The sequence below is a fragment of the Saccopteryx bilineata genome, chromosome 4, assembly GCF_036850765.1.
Source record: "Saccopteryx bilineata isolate mSacBil1 chromosome 4, mSacBil1_pri_phased_curated, whole genome shotgun sequence".
In the NCBI taxonomy this organism is placed as follows: Eukaryota; Metazoa; Chordata; class Mammalia; order Chiroptera; family Emballonuridae; genus Saccopteryx; species Saccopteryx bilineata.
In genome coordinates, this window is record NC_089493.1 from 27106167 (window position 1) to 27122663 (window position 16497).

The window sequence follows — 16497 nt, forward strand, 5'->3', positions numbered from 1 at the left end:
AGGAGGGTTAGAAAGTTCCAGCCAGCTTAGCAGGCAGTGTTGCTGAGGTTTGAGTTGAAGCTGGAGCAGGGTGCCTTCAGAGGGGGTGGCTCTCTCACCAGCTGCCCCAGAGGTCTGGGCACGGGCCTCGCTCTGGCCCTCCAGCCCTGAAGCTTCTCTGCTTCCTAACTCGCACGTGATTTTCCAGCACTAGTCTCTGCCAAACTGGAGTTTCGACACTGGAAACTTGAAGTTGGGTGAGTCTGCAGATTGTCAGAACCCATGTATGTGTGCACCCCCACGACCCAGCAGGCGGTTGCTCCAGCACGCTGCCAGTACCCACTCCACCCCGGGGGTCCTCAGGCCCTGTGGTTTCCCTCCGGGCCCTCTCCGCTGCTGCTCCCCTGGTCATCCCCCGACCCACGCATGCAGGCTGGCACTTCTCCTGGAGGAAGTGCCAGTGGGCATCAGCCTTTCCCGCTTGAAGTCGGCTTGCCCACTGAAGGTCTTTGTGCTAATTAGCTGGGCCCTATGCTGCTTGCCTGTTGCTGTTTCTCTGCTAATGAGCCTAACAAGAACCACTTGGGCAGCGGGGCGTTGGCCCTGGATGGCTGGGTCCTGAGCTCCGTAGAATGTAGGGCGCTTGGCTCCATGTCCTGTCAGCTGGCGCTCCTGCCACCCCAATAGTTTTCCCACTCCCTCTCCCCTCCCCACAGCCGCCCCTCTGCCTGGAGCTGAGACCACCAGTGCCCCGGGAATGCTCAGGACTGTCCTAGCAGTTTCACACATATGGGGTGACTCCCCAGCCAGCAGCAGAGGAGGGCAGACAAAAATGTGTGTGACATCCTCCCGCTGCCAAGAATGAAGTCTAGTCCCAGAAGCATGTGAAGACTCAGTCTGTGCCCTGGTGTCTCCCAGATATCTGTGGGTTCAGCCACAGCCTATGAGCAGGGAGTGATAGCCCAATCCCACTGGGGACCCCTCGTGCCTCCTCTCACAGAATCTTAGGTTGCTGTAACATACCAACCCATCCCCCGGCAGGCCCTGTCCTTCACCCTGCCCAGTCACTGGCCCTTGGGGAGCCACTATGTCTGCAGGTGGCCATTGCTGGAGCTACAGCTCCTCCTTCCCCCTTGATGGGATCTCAAGCTGGGCCCTCTCTCCTCTCATGTTGGTATCTGCCTGTTCTTTGGTGGCTTCTGTTCTTCATGGCCAGATCTGCCATGTGGTTTACGTGTCTAGGCATTTGTGGAGGCTGTGGGCTGGGGCCTGCCCGGCCTGCTCGGCTGAGGGTAGGGCTGGGAAGTGTGGGTGAGTGAGTCCTGTTTATAGTTAGGGCTTTTGGAAGACTTGTCCAGTCTTCCAGACTGGCTTGTCCTCATCACCACATCAACACGCACACGCACACACATGCATGCACACACAATGGGAAGAGGATTTGAAGAATTCTTTTAAATTTTTTACTTATTGACTTGAGAGAGAGAGAGAGAGAAACGTCGATTTGTTGTTCCACTTATTTATGCATTCATTGGTTGATTCTTGTATGTGCCCTGACTGGGGCTCAAACCTGCAACCTTGATGTATCGTGATGTCACTCTAAACAACTAAGCTACCCAGCCGGGGCAATGACGAATTCTTTAAATTCTCATTTTATCCCAGCCTAGCTGCACAGGGGCTGGGGTTGTCCTGTGGAGGGGAGAAGGAGTCCTTGCTGTTGAGGAGGGGGCTAGGTGGATTACTCACCCCTACACCCCCAGTCATACATAAGGCTTCAGGTTAAGAGCATGTGCGTTGAATTCTGGTGCCAGATCCAAGGAACGATGAGTGTGAGTTCCAGTACTGGGTCCTCAGGCAAGTGACTGGCCCTCTTTGCCAAAGAGCCTCATCCATAGTGTGGGTATAAAAACTGGTAAGAATTGTTTTGGGGAGATTAATAATAATAACACTCTGTAGCTCTTACTGTGGGTCAGGATTTTATATTATTAACTTTTAACCCTGTGAACTAGACTTGATTTTTATTCCCATTTACAAACAAGGTTAACTATTTGTCTCAGTCTTGTAGCTGGGAACCAGCAGAGCCTGGAAGGTGAGCTGTTGTCTTAGTTTAGATCCAGGGGACTGTGCTGCTGCCTGGGTTTAAATAACAGCTCCACCACTTAGCTACCTGACTGGACCAGATGCTTAGCTCCCTGTGCCTCAGTTTCCTCTCCTGTGAAATGGGACTCGTATTCGTCTCTGTCTCACATAGTTGGTTTTAAGGAATGAATGAGATAACTCGCGTTAAATGTTCAGTTCAAGGCCTGGCATGTTCCAGGTGCTCTATCCACGTTTGGCCTTGATGTTGAGAACAGGGGCAGTGTCTCCTGGCCCCCAGCATGCTGCTCAGGAGCAAGTGTTCACTGGACACAAAGTAAAGGCTCAGTAAGTATGTACTGAATAACACAGGGCCTAGCCCAGGTCTGTGCTGAGATGAGCCCTTCTGCAGCCCCAGGTCTATCAGCCCTTCCTAAGAACTCCCCACAGTACTCAGGGGACCCACAGGAGATCTGGAGTGGCCTGGGCCTTTGCTACTGCCTTCTCAGTCCTGAGCCTCTGCGTGGCTTTCATTCTGGTCCTATCTCAGTGCCACAAGGACTCTAACCCTCCCGATCTGGGCTTCGCCTTGGCTTTCCTGAGGGGGCTTCCCGAGCCCATTTATCCCAGCCTTCTAATGACCTCGTCCCAAAGAGTAAGAGCCCTAACTTTGGAGCCAGACTCCCTGGGTTCAAATCCTGCTCCATCACTTACTAGCATGGTGATCTCAGGCAACTACTTGGCTAATGCCAGGTTCAGTTTCCCCACATGTCAAGTGAGGATGTGAATAGTACTTATAGTGGTTATAAGAAGGAAGTAAAGAGATACATGTATAGAAATTAGTCCAGAGCCTCGTAATGGTAAGTACTGAACAAATATTCAGGAAAAGGGTCAGGGCAGGGTGCAATTTGCTGATTCTTTACTGATTGGTCACGGACCACCGGCAGCCAGAGTGGTGGAGAGGAAAGTGGGAAGGGGCTACAGGGAAGAACCACATGACCCCAGAGAGACCCAGCTGACATGCAGGGGTCAGTCCTGGCAAGAGACCATCCATCTCCCTCCCCACCACCTGCGGGCACCTTAGGTCTTCCTGGTGAGCAGGTGTGTCTCCTGAAGATCAATTTTAGATGTTCTCACCCGGAGCCTCCTGAAGCCGGTGCTGTGTCCTGTTGATAGCACGGCAGTGCTGCCCCTCTCTACCTACTCAGAGCATGTTTGTTAAGGTAGCAAGTGGGTGAATGATCACATGGGTGAGGAGTTTCCTTCTGCCATCCCCAGCTGCCTCTTCTCGCCTCCTGAGTTGGCTTCTCCTTTTCTACCCAGCATCTTAATGTTGGGGCTGCCTCAGGACTTTCCCTCGATCTCCCAAATCCCCCACACCAAAAGCAGGCCATGGGAACAAAGCCAAACATTATTTCCTCCCCGTTACTGAGCATCAGTAGGCACCATGCCAAATAATTAATATGCAACAATGATAGTGCCATGCTCTGTGCTAGGGACCAGGCTAAACAATTCACCCCCCCCCCTTTGCCCTGTGAGTGGCCATCATGTCATGCTCTGTCCTGGCTAACAATTCACCCCCTTTTGCCCTGTGAATGGCCATCATGTCATGCTCTGTCCTGGCTAACAATTCACCCCCTTTTGCCCTGTGAATGGCCACCATGTCATGCTCTGTCCTGGTCCCTCCTGTATCCATGCTGCTGCTTCTCCTCTAACAACTAAACGTGGCTTCCCAGAACCAAGTCCTGGGTCTTCTTTGCTTGCTTGCTGCACCGCTCCTGGGATGATCTAATGCATTCCCATGGATGTAAACATCGTCTCTGAGCTGACGGCGCCCAGATTTATATATATCTTCAGCCAGACCTCTCCCCCGACCTCCAGACTACTCTGTCCCGCTGCCTACTCGACATCTGCTCTTGATGCCTCCCAGACATCACCACCCCAACTTGTCCAAAATGAACTCGTGGTTTCCCTCCCTCTGAGTCAACTCCCCTGGCAGGTCTTATCCACCCTGTTAAAAGGCATCCCCATCTACCTGAATGCTTAAGCCAGACACCTGGGGGCCGTGAGACACCTTCTTCCCCTTCAGGCTTTATATCCAATCCGGCAGGAGCCCTGTTTGTTTTACTCCCTAAGTCTCTGGGGAAGCTGCCTGCTTCTCCTACTGCCTCTCTAGTCTAGGGCTCCAGCACCCTCTCCTGGGTGACAGCAGCCCCCGGCTGACTGCTCACCCCCTGCACTCCTTACCCTCCGCCTCTCTCTTCATAAATTAGATCATAGCACATCCCTGCCCAGACCTTCCTGCCTGCCTCTCGGCGCTCACCCCCCTCGCCCACGGAATCCAGCCTGGGCTCCTGGAACGTGCTCCCTCCGGGCTGTGGCACGTGCCGCTCTGCTGCTTTGCTTTTTGTTCTCTCTTTACGAGGCTGGCTCCTCGTCATCCTTCCAGTCTCTGGTTCAAGCTCCCCTCCTCAGAGGAGCTCCCCGAACCACTCAGCCTACAGCTGCCCCCACCAACCTCACTATTCTGGACCTCCCCCCGCCCCCACTATTTCCGCCGTAACTCATATCCCGATTTCTGTGCTTCTGCTTACTTGCTCACTTGTTTTGTGACAGTCTCTCTAAGTTGAAAGGTACATAGAGAAGAGGACAGTGTCTGTCCTGATCGCCATCTTGGGTAAATAGTCAGATGCACATCAAATTATTATTATTTTTTTGTATTTTTCCAAAGTGAGAAGCTGGAGGGGTGGGGCGCAGCGGACAGACTCCCGCATGCGCCCAACCAGGATCCACCCGGCATCCCCACCAGGGGGCGATGCTAGGCCCATCTAGGGCGTTGCTCCACTGCAACTGGAGCCATTCTGGCGCCTGAGGCGGAGGCCATGGAGCATCCTCAGCACTCTGGCCAACTTTGCTCCCATGGAGCCTTGGTTGTGGGAGGGGAAGAGATAGAGAGAAAGGAGAGAGGAAAGTTGGGTGCTTCTCCTGTGTGCTGTAGCCAGGAATGGAACCTGGGACTTCTACATGCCAGACCCTATGTTCTACCACTGAGCCAACTGGCCAGGGCTGCACAACAATTTTTTAGATGAGGATGCTGAGGCTTGCAGAAGTGAAGAAATGTTTTTTAAAAATTTATTTATTTATTTAGGTTTTTTTGAGAGAGAAAGGAACATCAATTTGTTGTTCCACTCATTTATGCATTCATTGGTTGCTTCTTGTACGTCCCTTAATGGGGGATTGAACCTGAAACCTTAGCATATCATGACAATGCTCTAACCAACTGAGCTACCTGGCCAGGACAGAAGTGAAGAAACTTGCCCGAGGTCATGTGGTTGGAATTCAGATGCAGGTCTCTTTGACAGCAGGGCCATTCTCTCCTGCACCCTTCTGCCCTGGCCGGGGCTGAGTTGTAGGTAGGAATGGTGCCCTGCCCTCCCAACCTTCCTGGGTCCTGGGCACGGAGCTGGTGCTGCTCTAGGGGGCTTGGCTGGCTCTCTGTCAGCCACACAACTCTCTGCCATGCCCTGGAGCTGCTCCCCTAGAAGAGACTGGTCCCCAAACTTGTCCCCGATGGGGGCTGTCCCAGGACCCCGTCCCATCCTTCTCTCATCTCCAGGGACCCCATCTGGTACTAAGGCCTCTAAACCCTGCCTCCTTCCAGACAAGGCCCTTGGGGCTGTGGCAGGGTGGATTGTGACTCTTCTGCTTTGGAGCAGGAGCTGGAGAAGAACCAATGAATGCTTCAGCCCTGGGCCACATCCCCGCCCATGGTCCCCCCTCCTCATGCCTGCTACAACCCGTGGGAATTGGGGCTGCTCCTTGGCCCTGGCCTCCAACTGGCCCAGCATCTAGGCATTTGTTAATGCAATTAGCAGGGCGGTTCATGCAGAGGGGCTGGGGGCCAAGGTCTGACTCACACCTCCCTTTCCTCCCCTCCCTCTGCCAAACGGTAGAGGCCCACTCAGCCTGCCAGACAGTGTCTGCAGAGAGTGCGCGAGGGGCCAAGAACGGCATCTTTCTCTCATTAGAGGCTTTTATGTGAACACAACTGCTATTTTGGAGCCGGGCGCTTGGCTGGCCCCTGAGCCCCAGTGTTGTTTCCAGCCGTCCTAGCTGCGGCCCCAGCACAGCTGCAGTGGGAGCAGGGTGAGTCCTTGAGGTCTTGCCTTCTCCCACTGCCCAGGGGCTCAGGGCTGAGATGGGGCCTGAGGACACAGACCTGGGGCAGAGCTTGGGTGTGGAGAAGATGAGTTTCCAGGTGGATTCTAAGGTGTAGGATCCAGACAAAGATTTCCTTGCCTCAGGGATCCCCTTTCCATGGAAAGCAAAGGTCAAGGTCGGGGAGACACAGCTCAGAGCCACAGGAAGACCCTTCCCCACCCCACTCCCCACAAGTGAATTGTAGGGGCAAAGTGAGGCCTCCAGCCCAGGCTGCATAGCTTAGTTGGGTTAGAACGTTGTTCCAAAGCGCAAAGGTTGCTGGTTTGATCCCTGGTCAGGGCACATACAGAAGCAGATTTATGTTTCTGTCTCTTTCTCCCTCTTTTCCTTCTCTCTCCCTCTAAAATAAATATAGTAAACATTAAAAAACAACAACAACAGGCCTCCAGGTGGGGTTCTAAGGTGGAGGGATGCCCGGAAAGGGAGGGAAGAGAGAGACAGAGAGGAAGGAGAGGGGGAGGGGTGGAGAAGCAGATGGGCGCTTCTCCTGTGTGCCCTGGCCGGGAATCAAACCTGGGACTTCCACACGCTGCGCCGATGCTCTACCTCTGGGGAAGGTGGAGGTTTAATGGAGGAGCAACTGAGCTTCAGATATGGGAGTTCTGGGCCCAGAGTCTGATCTAAAGCTGAGGTTCATCTTCCAGACAAGAGGGGATGGCATTGGAGACTTTGGAGGCAGGCACAGGCCTACGGGGCCCACTCTGAAGTGAGTGCCTCATCTTAGGGGTTACAGATGAAGGGAGGAGGTGTCTCTGAGGAACTGTCATCAGAAGAGAAGGGGGTAAGAAGGGGACTGGCTGAACTTAACACCTGGAAAGCAGTCCTGCCTTCTGGATCTCAGGGCTTGGTCCATCTCTCTAGCTGGAGCCTGCGTGGACTCCGCCTTTCTCCGGGAGAAGGGTCACAGTGGAGCTCAGAAGCCCTCTTGCCTCTGCCGTTGGGGTTGCGGCAGGATTTTTTTAAAAGCTTTGCAGTGCTGTCTAATAGAACATTTTGTGATGATGGACATAGTCTATGTCTTTCGTTTCAACACAGTAGCCATGAACCACATGTGGCTATGGAGGCCTTGAAATGTGGCTAGTGCAACTGAGGAACTGAGTTTTAAATTTTATTGAATTTTAACCAATCTCATCTTAACTAGCCACATACAGCTCATGGCATAGCATTAGAGTACATTGGACAGCACAGCTTTAAAGCGCGCGAGGTACTTCCACATCCATGATTTCTGTTGAGAGTCACAAGAACCCTTTGGGGCAGAGATCAGACCTACTTTATGGATGAGACACCTGAAGCACTGGCTGGAGAATCTCAATGAGATGGGACTTGGCCAAGGTCACACGGCTGAGGTGTGACTGAGCTGGAGTCACATTAAACTCTGCTGACTCCCAACCTTGTGTTCTTACTGCTACCGAGTAGTGGATTGCAGGGGCTCTGAGCGCATGGTAGGAGCAGCCCAAACAATGGGAGCTGTTTCCAGAATCTCCCCCAGGCCTGCCCATTCCAAGTTTGGTCTCCTCCCAAAGGTGGGGGTTTTGTGTGGAAAATCTGAGCAAACCTCTGCTTGACTGTTTTGGAGCAGAGAGAAGGTAGAAGGGGCACAGCCAGAAGGTAGGGGGCTGGAGGAACAATGCCTTCTATTTCTTACTTTCAAAGCAATGTTGAGAGTTTTCTTTTTATTCCCCTTCTCCTTTGGCATCCTGCTCACTCCGCAGAGCTGAACTCCCAGGCTGAAACTTTCCACATGCCCGAGCCTCAGCGAGGGAGGGTGTGCCAGGGGAGTGTGGAGGAGCCCTGATTGTGAATGGCCAAAGACGGGCATTGGCGAATGAGCACAGGGAGGCTGGTGACAGCATCACCTTCCGGTTGTCTGAGGGTGCCAACTTTCAACAGGGGGTAGAGTGGGGTGTGTCCTCAATGGCTAAACATGGGCATCATGGCATTGTGCCTCCTCACACATCACCAGTAATCAGCCAGCAAAGATTCGTTCAAGCCGCATCCCCCATCCTGGGGCGATTGCTCAAGTGTAAGGCACAATCTCTGCTCCTGAGGGAAAATGGAAGGGATGAGGCTCTAGAAGTCTTCCCGGGCCGCCACGTTGGGGAGTTTTCTCTCTTAAAATTCCCGTGGTGCTGGTCGGAGCTGTCTCTCCCAACGGTGTGGCACAGCAGGTCTGCCACCGGCCATTCTGGGATGACTGATTTCCTTTCGGATACTTCAGTTTTGAAACCAGTGCTCATTTGACAGAGGAATGTTTTGCTTCAGTCTCCTTTAAACAAATGGACATGTGACCACTATTGCCTCCCCTTCCCAAAGGCTCCCAAACTCCTGGCTGTGAAGTATCCAAAAACATCTTCGGCACCAAAGTATGGTAGCCAGCTTTCCATTTTGCCAAGTGCAGATGTTAGAACAAACTACCATGCGCCATCACTTTTAATTAAAAAAAGAACACTTTCACACGAGAAAAGTAGAAAAGATATTATTTCAAAATAAAAGACTTTTTCTTTTTCTTTTTTTAATTGTAAATAAGGGAACAAAAACTATCACAAAACAACTCAGGAAACTGTTTTCATTTCCCTTGTTTTATAGCAGACCAGAAAAAAACTGTCATAAAAATGTACCCTTTCATAGACAAGGAGTTGGAGCCACTGCTTGCGGCCATTTTGGGTGAATTTGGGGGAATGGAGAGAGAGGAGAGGGCTTTATGCTCCAATCCCATAGTGTAGAGGTTTAGCTCAGAACAAGACTGAAGCGTTTGAGCGAGGAAATCGGCTCTTGCTGGGATTTCTGAAAACAATACAAGAATGGATGCAAATGAAGCCCGTGAGGGCTGGCTCAACACCTCTGAAAACCTAAAACTCGTTGGAAAATCTTTCTTAGAAGATCTGATCCAGAAAAGTTATCTTCCCAAGTGGGTTTTTTTCCACCAACAAATCTGGCTGGTTTGGAAACCTTTAAGAATTTGTGTTTACCACAGTGATATATACATATTAAACGCCATTTTTATAGTCCCCACCCCAACTACCCATTTTCCATGAGCTGTTCATTATACCAACCAAAGCTTGGTTTGCACTGAGGACCTGACTCCCCGTGTGGCAAGGGCCTTCCCTGGTTATGAGAGCCCACACTGGGCAGAGCTTCCTCTACTCAGGGACCAGTCTGGTTGTCTTTGCACCCCCAACACCCAGTATGACCAAGAGAGGGTGCTTACTAAATGTTTGCAAGAATGTGTTAGTAAGGCAGAACCAGAAGTAAGTGAGTCGCTGTGAGACACGAGTTTGGGGTTTAGAGAATGGAAGATGTTAAAGTTAAGAATGGACCATGCTCAGAGCCCAGGAGGGGAAAGGTGGAAGCTAGATTGGTTTTTTATTTTGTTTTGTTTTGTATTTTTTCTGAAGTGAGAAGCGGGGGAGAGGCTGACAGACTCTCGCATGCATCCAACCAGTCCACCTGGCATGCCCATCAGGGAGTGATGCTTGACCCCTCTGAGGCATTGCTTTGCTGTAATCAGAGCCATTCTAGCGCCTGAGGCAGAGGCCATGGAGCTGTCCTCAACGCTGGGGCCAACTTTGCTCCAATGGAGCCTTGGCTGCAGGAGGGGAAGAAAGAGAGAGAGGAAGGAGAGGGGGAAGGGTGGAGAAGCAGATGGGCGCTTCTCCTGTGTGCCCTGGCTGGGAATCGAACCGGGACTTCCACACGCCGAACTGATGCTCTACCACTGAGCCAACCGGCCAGGGCCTGTTAGATTGGTTTTGAAGGACCATCTTAGAGGCAAGGACACCCACTCAAAGGAGGAAGTGACACCTAAACCGGGAGACTGCTGCATGACATTCCTGTCACCCACACCAAGGTTTGGGTATCTGTCAGTAGAGAGGTGTGGCTTTGAAGGACTTGGAGTGATGCAGCTTCATGGTCCACGTGGTAAGCCTCTCAGATTTTCTCTTTCGACTCCCCCCTAAAAACCCAGGGTGGAGACCTGGCCTGGACACACCTCCTTCCCCAGCGTTTGCTGGCCCTGGCTTGGCTGTGAGGCCAGTCTCCAGTGGTGGTGGTGACAGGGACCTGGCAGGCAGTCACTCAGGTGGGGCCTGTGAGATCTGCCTCTGCTCCCCTCGCTGAATATTCTCACACTCCGTTTATCACCAGACCCCAGCCTCCCTGGACCTCTAACAACTCCTAGAACATTCCATGTTTCTTCCAGCCTCCAGAGCTTTGCACTTACCTGTCCCTCTGCTTAAGTCTGCCCATATCTTCGTCCTTCCACCTCCTTTGCACCAGTCACATCTCACTCTTCAGACAGTCCTGCCCTATTCCCCCATCTAAAGTGCCTGAATATCACCCATGATGTTGCCTGAAACAACATTATACTATTGTTTTCTTTTTCTTATTGGTCTTCCTCACTCAACTACAAGCTCCATGTGGGCAAAGGCTTTGTCCCTAGTGCCTAGCACACAGTAGGGGCTCAGCAAATACTGTATTTGTCAAACAAATGTATGACACTTGGTTTAGGGTTTAGCATAGCCTTACTATGCGCTCCTGACTTCCCACCAGGTCCTGGGAGAGGTGGGCCAGGCCCCTCACTCCAGTGTGTGGGCCTGCATGTGACTCTCCCTTAGCTGCTGGTCACTGGAGGTGACTCTGATGCAAGGTGATGAAAGGCAGTGGAGGGAGAGGTCATGGTCCCCGTGGCCAGTGGCCGCTGCACAGTACTGGCTTGGAGAAAGGGGTCCCGTTCAGCTCCACTCTGCCCCCAGGCTGGACCCAGGGCCCAGGAGACAGAATCCGTCCAGCTCCTGGTCAGGAGTTCCTCCACTTGCTGAGCAAGGTGGGAGCTTCAGATCAGAGGTTCTCAGAAGAGGAAGAAGAAGAGAGACTGTCATGCTGAAGATGCCTTTGAGATGCCCTCAGGGTCCCCCAACTTCTTCAGCCCACCCTCCTGTGATTCATGCGGAAACTGAGGCTCAGTAAGGTCAAGATCACATGACTTGAGGAAGACAGAAACCCTCCAACAACTCAAACCCCTGACTTTCAGGCCAGCTTTGAGTCCTTTTCTGTAAAAGACACTCATTCGTTATTCATTCATTCATTCACTCAGTGTTTATTGAGAAGCTACTGTGTGGCAGTCTTTATTCCAAGTTCTGGAGCTACGGGAGGAGGGAACAAAACAAAATGTCTGATGTCAGCCTGTGGGACTTCCAGTCTGGTAGACAGGCAGACAACAAGAAGGAGACTGTTGAGTGTATAACACAATGCCGGGAGATTCCGCTGGAGGTGGCGGTGGTGAGCGGCACCACACCGCTGGTCACTCGGTCTTTGGTTGTCTCAGATGACGGGCAAGCCTCACGCTGTGGCCTGTGCGTGGAGGGAAGGAGAGAAGGGGCCAGGGAGTCTCTGGAGGCCAGCAGTTGGCTTCCTGCTGGAGTGGAGGGGCCAGGCAGCACAGGCCGGGGGCCCTTGAGACAGGTGGGTGCTGGCCTGTGGCCCCTGCCCTCAGCCTTCTCTCTGTCTCCCCAGCTGTGTGCCAGCCCCCGTGCCAGAACAGGGGCTCCTGCAGCCGGCCCCAGCTCTGCGTGTGCCGCTCCGGCTTCCGCGGAGCTCGCTGTGAGGAAGTCATCCCTGACGAGGAATTTGACCCCCAGAACTCCAGGCCAGCCCCCCGACGCTCGGCCGAGGGTTCACCCCACTTGCGCAGGAGCAGCGGAGCCAGAGAGAGCATGGCAGCCAGAGCACAGCCCCTGACACCCCAGCTGCCACCGGCCAGGTAAGTGCCCTCCTTGGGGAGGATGGAGGGCCTGAACCTCCTTCCTCAGGGCCATTTGGTGACGATCTTGGAGGACGCTGAAGTTGTTCTCCCCTCCCCCACTGTTCTCCCCTTTCCTTGACCTCCAGCGGTGGGTGCAGGAGAGCAGGTGTTGGGGTTGGCATAGGCTTGCCGGGCTGGGGTGGACAGGAAGGGGCAAGGTCAAAGAAAGCTGACGAGCACATGTCCCTGAGACCAAGCTCTCTTGGTGCTAATCCTGGCATCGCCACTTCCCAGGTGGGTAACCTTGGGCAGGGTACCTCTCTGATTCTTCATCAATGCGGTGGGGACAGTGATGATCACCATAATTATGGAATTGTCCTAAGAATTAGCTTAGTTAGTACAAGGAAAGCACTTAGAACAGTGCCTGGCACATGGTACACTCTTTATGAATGTCTCTCCTTCTCCTGCTCCTTCTCCACCTGTGGTCTCTGTGATGCAGGAAGGGACTCCTGGGCCAGAAAAAACCTGTTCAGTTCACTCACCACCCAACGCACCACCTCTCTCCTTGGAGGGAAGAGAAGGAGCATGGGGGGGTAGACAGAGGGAAAGTGGGCAAAGGGAGGGGTCCAGGGCAGGATTTCCTGGCGTGCTTGCCAGCCAAGCTGGCTAGAGTTTTTTTTCTAGCTCAGGACAGGAAATCTGAACTTTGTAAACCGGTCCATTTCTAGAGGGCTATGTTTTCCTTTTGGTTTTTCAGGTTAGTTTTTCCATTCGACTTCTAATTTGGAAGTTCTTTATGAAATGTTGCAACCTTGTCTTGCTGAGCTAAGGGGAAAAAAGGGTTTGCCCTTTCGGAGGCCGGGAGAGCCGGGGTGGGGGGGAAGAGACCGACCACTAGGTCAGGCCCCCAGCAGGAAAGCTTGGGAGAGAGAGGAGAGGAGCTTGAGATTGTCCGGCAACTCTGAAGACGGGGCTGGGCTGATGATGGTCCTGGTGAGGTGGGGTTCCAGGCGCCAACCACCCAAGCAGGTGGTTTTCGAAGGCAGCCAGGAGCAGAAAGAGCTGAAGGATGAATTCAGATTGATGCTTAGGGAGCTCCAAGGTCGAAACCAGGAAAGCCAAACCCTTAGGCCAAGGCCTAGAGACACTGGGGCAGAAAGAGGGGCAGAGCCAAGTGCCTAGGTGAACCACGCAGGGGGTGGGTGGGCAGGGCCTGAGCCTTGCTCAGATTAGTCCTGGCTGGGGGTCAGGTGGTGGGAAGGCACCTGAAGGAGCCCCAGTGATACCAGCTCCAGGGTCTGCCAGGGGCAGGGTGGGAGCTGTATCTTTCCAGCTGGGCTCTCTCCCTGCAAGCTCTCTTTGGCTTGTTTGATTCAGTCATTTCATAATGCTGATCTTGTGTGTCTGTATGTGTGTGGGGGAGAGAGAGAGAAAGAAAGTGTGTGAGAGTGTATGTGTGTGTATGAGTGTGAGTATGTGAGTGTGTGTGAGAGTGTGTGTGTGAGTGTGTGTGAGTGTGTGAGAGTGTGTGTGTGAGAGAGAGAGAAAGTGTGTGAGAGTGTATGTGTGTGTAAGAGTGTGAGTATGTGAGTATGTGTGAGAGTGTGTGAAAGAGGGAGTGTGTGAGTGTGTGTGTGTGTGTGTGTGTGTGTGAGTATGTGAGAGTGTGTATGTGTGTGAGGGTGGGTGTTTGGCAGGCCATTCTGCCCTTGCACCCCCGAGTCAGAGCTATCTGACAGCCCGTGCCCCATCTTGCCAGCCCTTCCTGCTCCTCACATTCTTCAAGGCCCATCCCCGCTTCCTACCAACCTCCCCTGCCCATCATGTCTGCCCAGCTATCTGACCAGCTATCTGACCCCCTGCACGCACCCCTGAGGGTCTGCGCACTGTGTCTGCAGTCAGACTGTGTGGTCTGCGTCCTGGAAGGCAGGGACTCTCTCTCTCACACCCTGGATTTCCCCGCAGCTCCTCCCACTGTCCTAGCTTATAAAAAAAAAGCACTCAGTCTGTATTTGTACTTTGTCACTTGGTCCAAGCTGGGCCTGGAACGGAGGGCATGCCCTCCTGTGCTGCTCAGAGTGCAGGAGGGGCTGAGGCTCCCTGCCTTCCTCTGTAGCACTTGTTGTGCTGCCTTGGGGTGGTCGGTTTATTTGCTCACTGGACCAGGAGCGGTGTCCTGCCCATTCATGAACGTGGCCCTGGTACCGGGCACTGCAGGTGTTCAATCAACAGAAGATGAATGAGTAAATGAATGAGGCTGGGGCGAGGAGGAAGCTGGGAGGAAGGGAGGACGAGCTGTGGGAGCCTTGGCTCTCCCAGTGACGGTTCGAAGGTTCGTATCTGCAGGAGGTGCTGGAGGGCGAAGGCCTAGGGTGAGGTCTATTTGCCCGCAGCAGGGCCACCCTCTTTGAGCTTCACAGGCTCCCTGGCCAGCGACTACTGTGATGTTTTTAATGAGCTGCAGCCTTCAAGCCAGCCGGTCTCTCTGCCCTGGGACCTCAGTGCCATGAAATCCGGGGAAGTCCGAGTGGCCCACTGTCAGCCCAGCTGTGTTTTGCTTTGGGAGGCCAAATCCTGCTTGCCTTGCGGTGTCAGACATTTCCTGTGAGCTTAGCCAGGTTTCCCAAGCAGCCGCTTGCCTCTCCTGATGGCAATTTGGACAGGCCCTTGGTGTCCAGTGAAAGGGAGTGACATTACTCAGGGCCATTCTAGGAGCGAGAAAGGGACACAAAATGTCCAAGAGGGGGAAATACTGTAGTGATTCGGTGACAGCCAGAGGCCCCCTTTAGGAGAGGGTTAGACAGAGGCCAACAAACTTGTGTCCCAGAGGGAAGAATGAGAGGGAGGGGCCAGGAGAATCTCAGGCAGCAGGCAGCACGCCCTTCGGAGAGCCAGACGTGGATTGATGTTGTCCAGCTGTGGCCTGGGCTGACTGCTCTTTCTGAGCCCCAGGTCCAGGCTTGCTCCCCAAGGCTGAGCAGAGGGCCGCCCCACCTGGGGAGCAAAAGCCAGGAAGCTGAGGAAGGGTCTTGAGACACTGGGGAAGAAAGTGGTTATAACAATTGAAACCAGCAGACCTTAGAAAACGGTGTTTTACACAGTGCTTCTCAACACTGCGGTGGGAAGTGAATCACCTGGGAACTTGTTATTACACAGTGCTTCTCAACACTGCAATGGAAGTGAACCACCTGGGAACGTGTTAACACCCAGCTTTGAATTCAGCAGGTCTGGGGTGAGTGTCAGGTCTCAGGTGCCGCTGATGCTGCTGGTCCATGGACCACACCTTGAGTAGCAGGGGTCCTAGCTTGGGCTTTTGGACAATCCTGGGTTCCAGTCTTGGATTTACTACTCACCAGCAGTGCGGCATTGGGTAAGCATCCTAACCTCTCCAAGTCAGTAGTCTCTACCTGATAGAATTGCAGAGAATGAAATAAGATCATACACGTAGAGCACTTAGTATAGTGCCTGATTTGAATGAGTGTTCAGTACATGTTAGCCATCAGCAGCTGGTTCTCTCTGCCTTGGGGACTTGGGTGGACAGAAGACTGTGGCAAAGAGCAGACAGAAAACCAGGTGTGGTTATGTGTGGAGGGGTGTGGGGGTATGTATGTGTGTGTGCAGACCTGCGCTGGGAGAAGTCAGAGCCCAGACCCGGCCTCAGGGGAGGTGTGACTAGCAGATGCAGCAGTAGCACCAGTGGTGGCTTTGTCTGGCTTGGTTGTTCTACCAGGGGAAGTATCATACATTTCTCAGAATGGGAAAGATTTCCACTGGGTTTGCTTCTTAGCCTGACCTGAGAGTTAGAGGCTGGCCCCTGTGGATGTCTAAGCATGCTTAGTCAGTACTTGAGCATCAACGGGCCTCGAGGACGGCGCTGAGCACGGCAAACGGGTGGCAGGGAGGCATCGGGGGGTTGTGGACCCCAGGGTGGTAACTCTCAGGGGCTGCTTCCCCAGAGGGCAGCTTCTCTGCACAAGCCATCTCTTTGTACCCTCCATATTAGTTTTCTATGGCTGCAAGGACAAATTGCCACAAATTTAGCAGCTTAAAACAAGGCAAATTAGTATCCTACAGTTCTACAGGTCAAACATCTGGCATGGGTCTAACCAGGCTAAAGTCAAGGTGTCACAGGGCTGAGTTCTTGGAGGCTCTAGGAGAGAGTCCGTTTCCTTGTTTATTGAGGCTGTTAGCAGAAGGACAGTGATCTTATCTGTTTTCTTGGCTGATATATCTCCAGCACCTCAAATAAGACTGGCCCGGAGTTGAGCTGAGTAAACATGGGCTCAGTGAATGGGCTTGGCTGTCTGCCCGCACTGTCTCGCTGACTTCTCACAACTCCCTGCAGTGGGTTCCCAATGTCCCTGTTCTATTGACGAGGCTGAGAGAGGTGAGGCCATTTATCCACACTCCCTCCTCCTCATTGAAGTCCCTTGCACCCAAGACCATTCTCTAATATACCCCTGGGACATAATGAGAGATCAACT

The 16497-nt window shown here is 53.0% G+C and overlaps 1 protein-coding gene across 2 annotated transcripts in view; it reads left to right on the forward strand.

The window, feature by feature from the left end:
- The window catches only part of LTBP2 (latent transforming growth factor beta binding protein 2), a 100575-nt gene that overhangs the window by 11037 nt on the left and 73041 nt on the right, over positions 1–16497 (forward strand). For both annotated transcript variants that reach the window (XM_066277658.1, XM_066277659.1), the window contains exon 3: positions 11785–12031. In XM_066277658.1, the coding sequence (XP_066133755.1) occupies positions 11785–12031 (247 nt within the window). The remainder of the gene's footprint in view (positions 1–11784; positions 12032–16497) is intronic.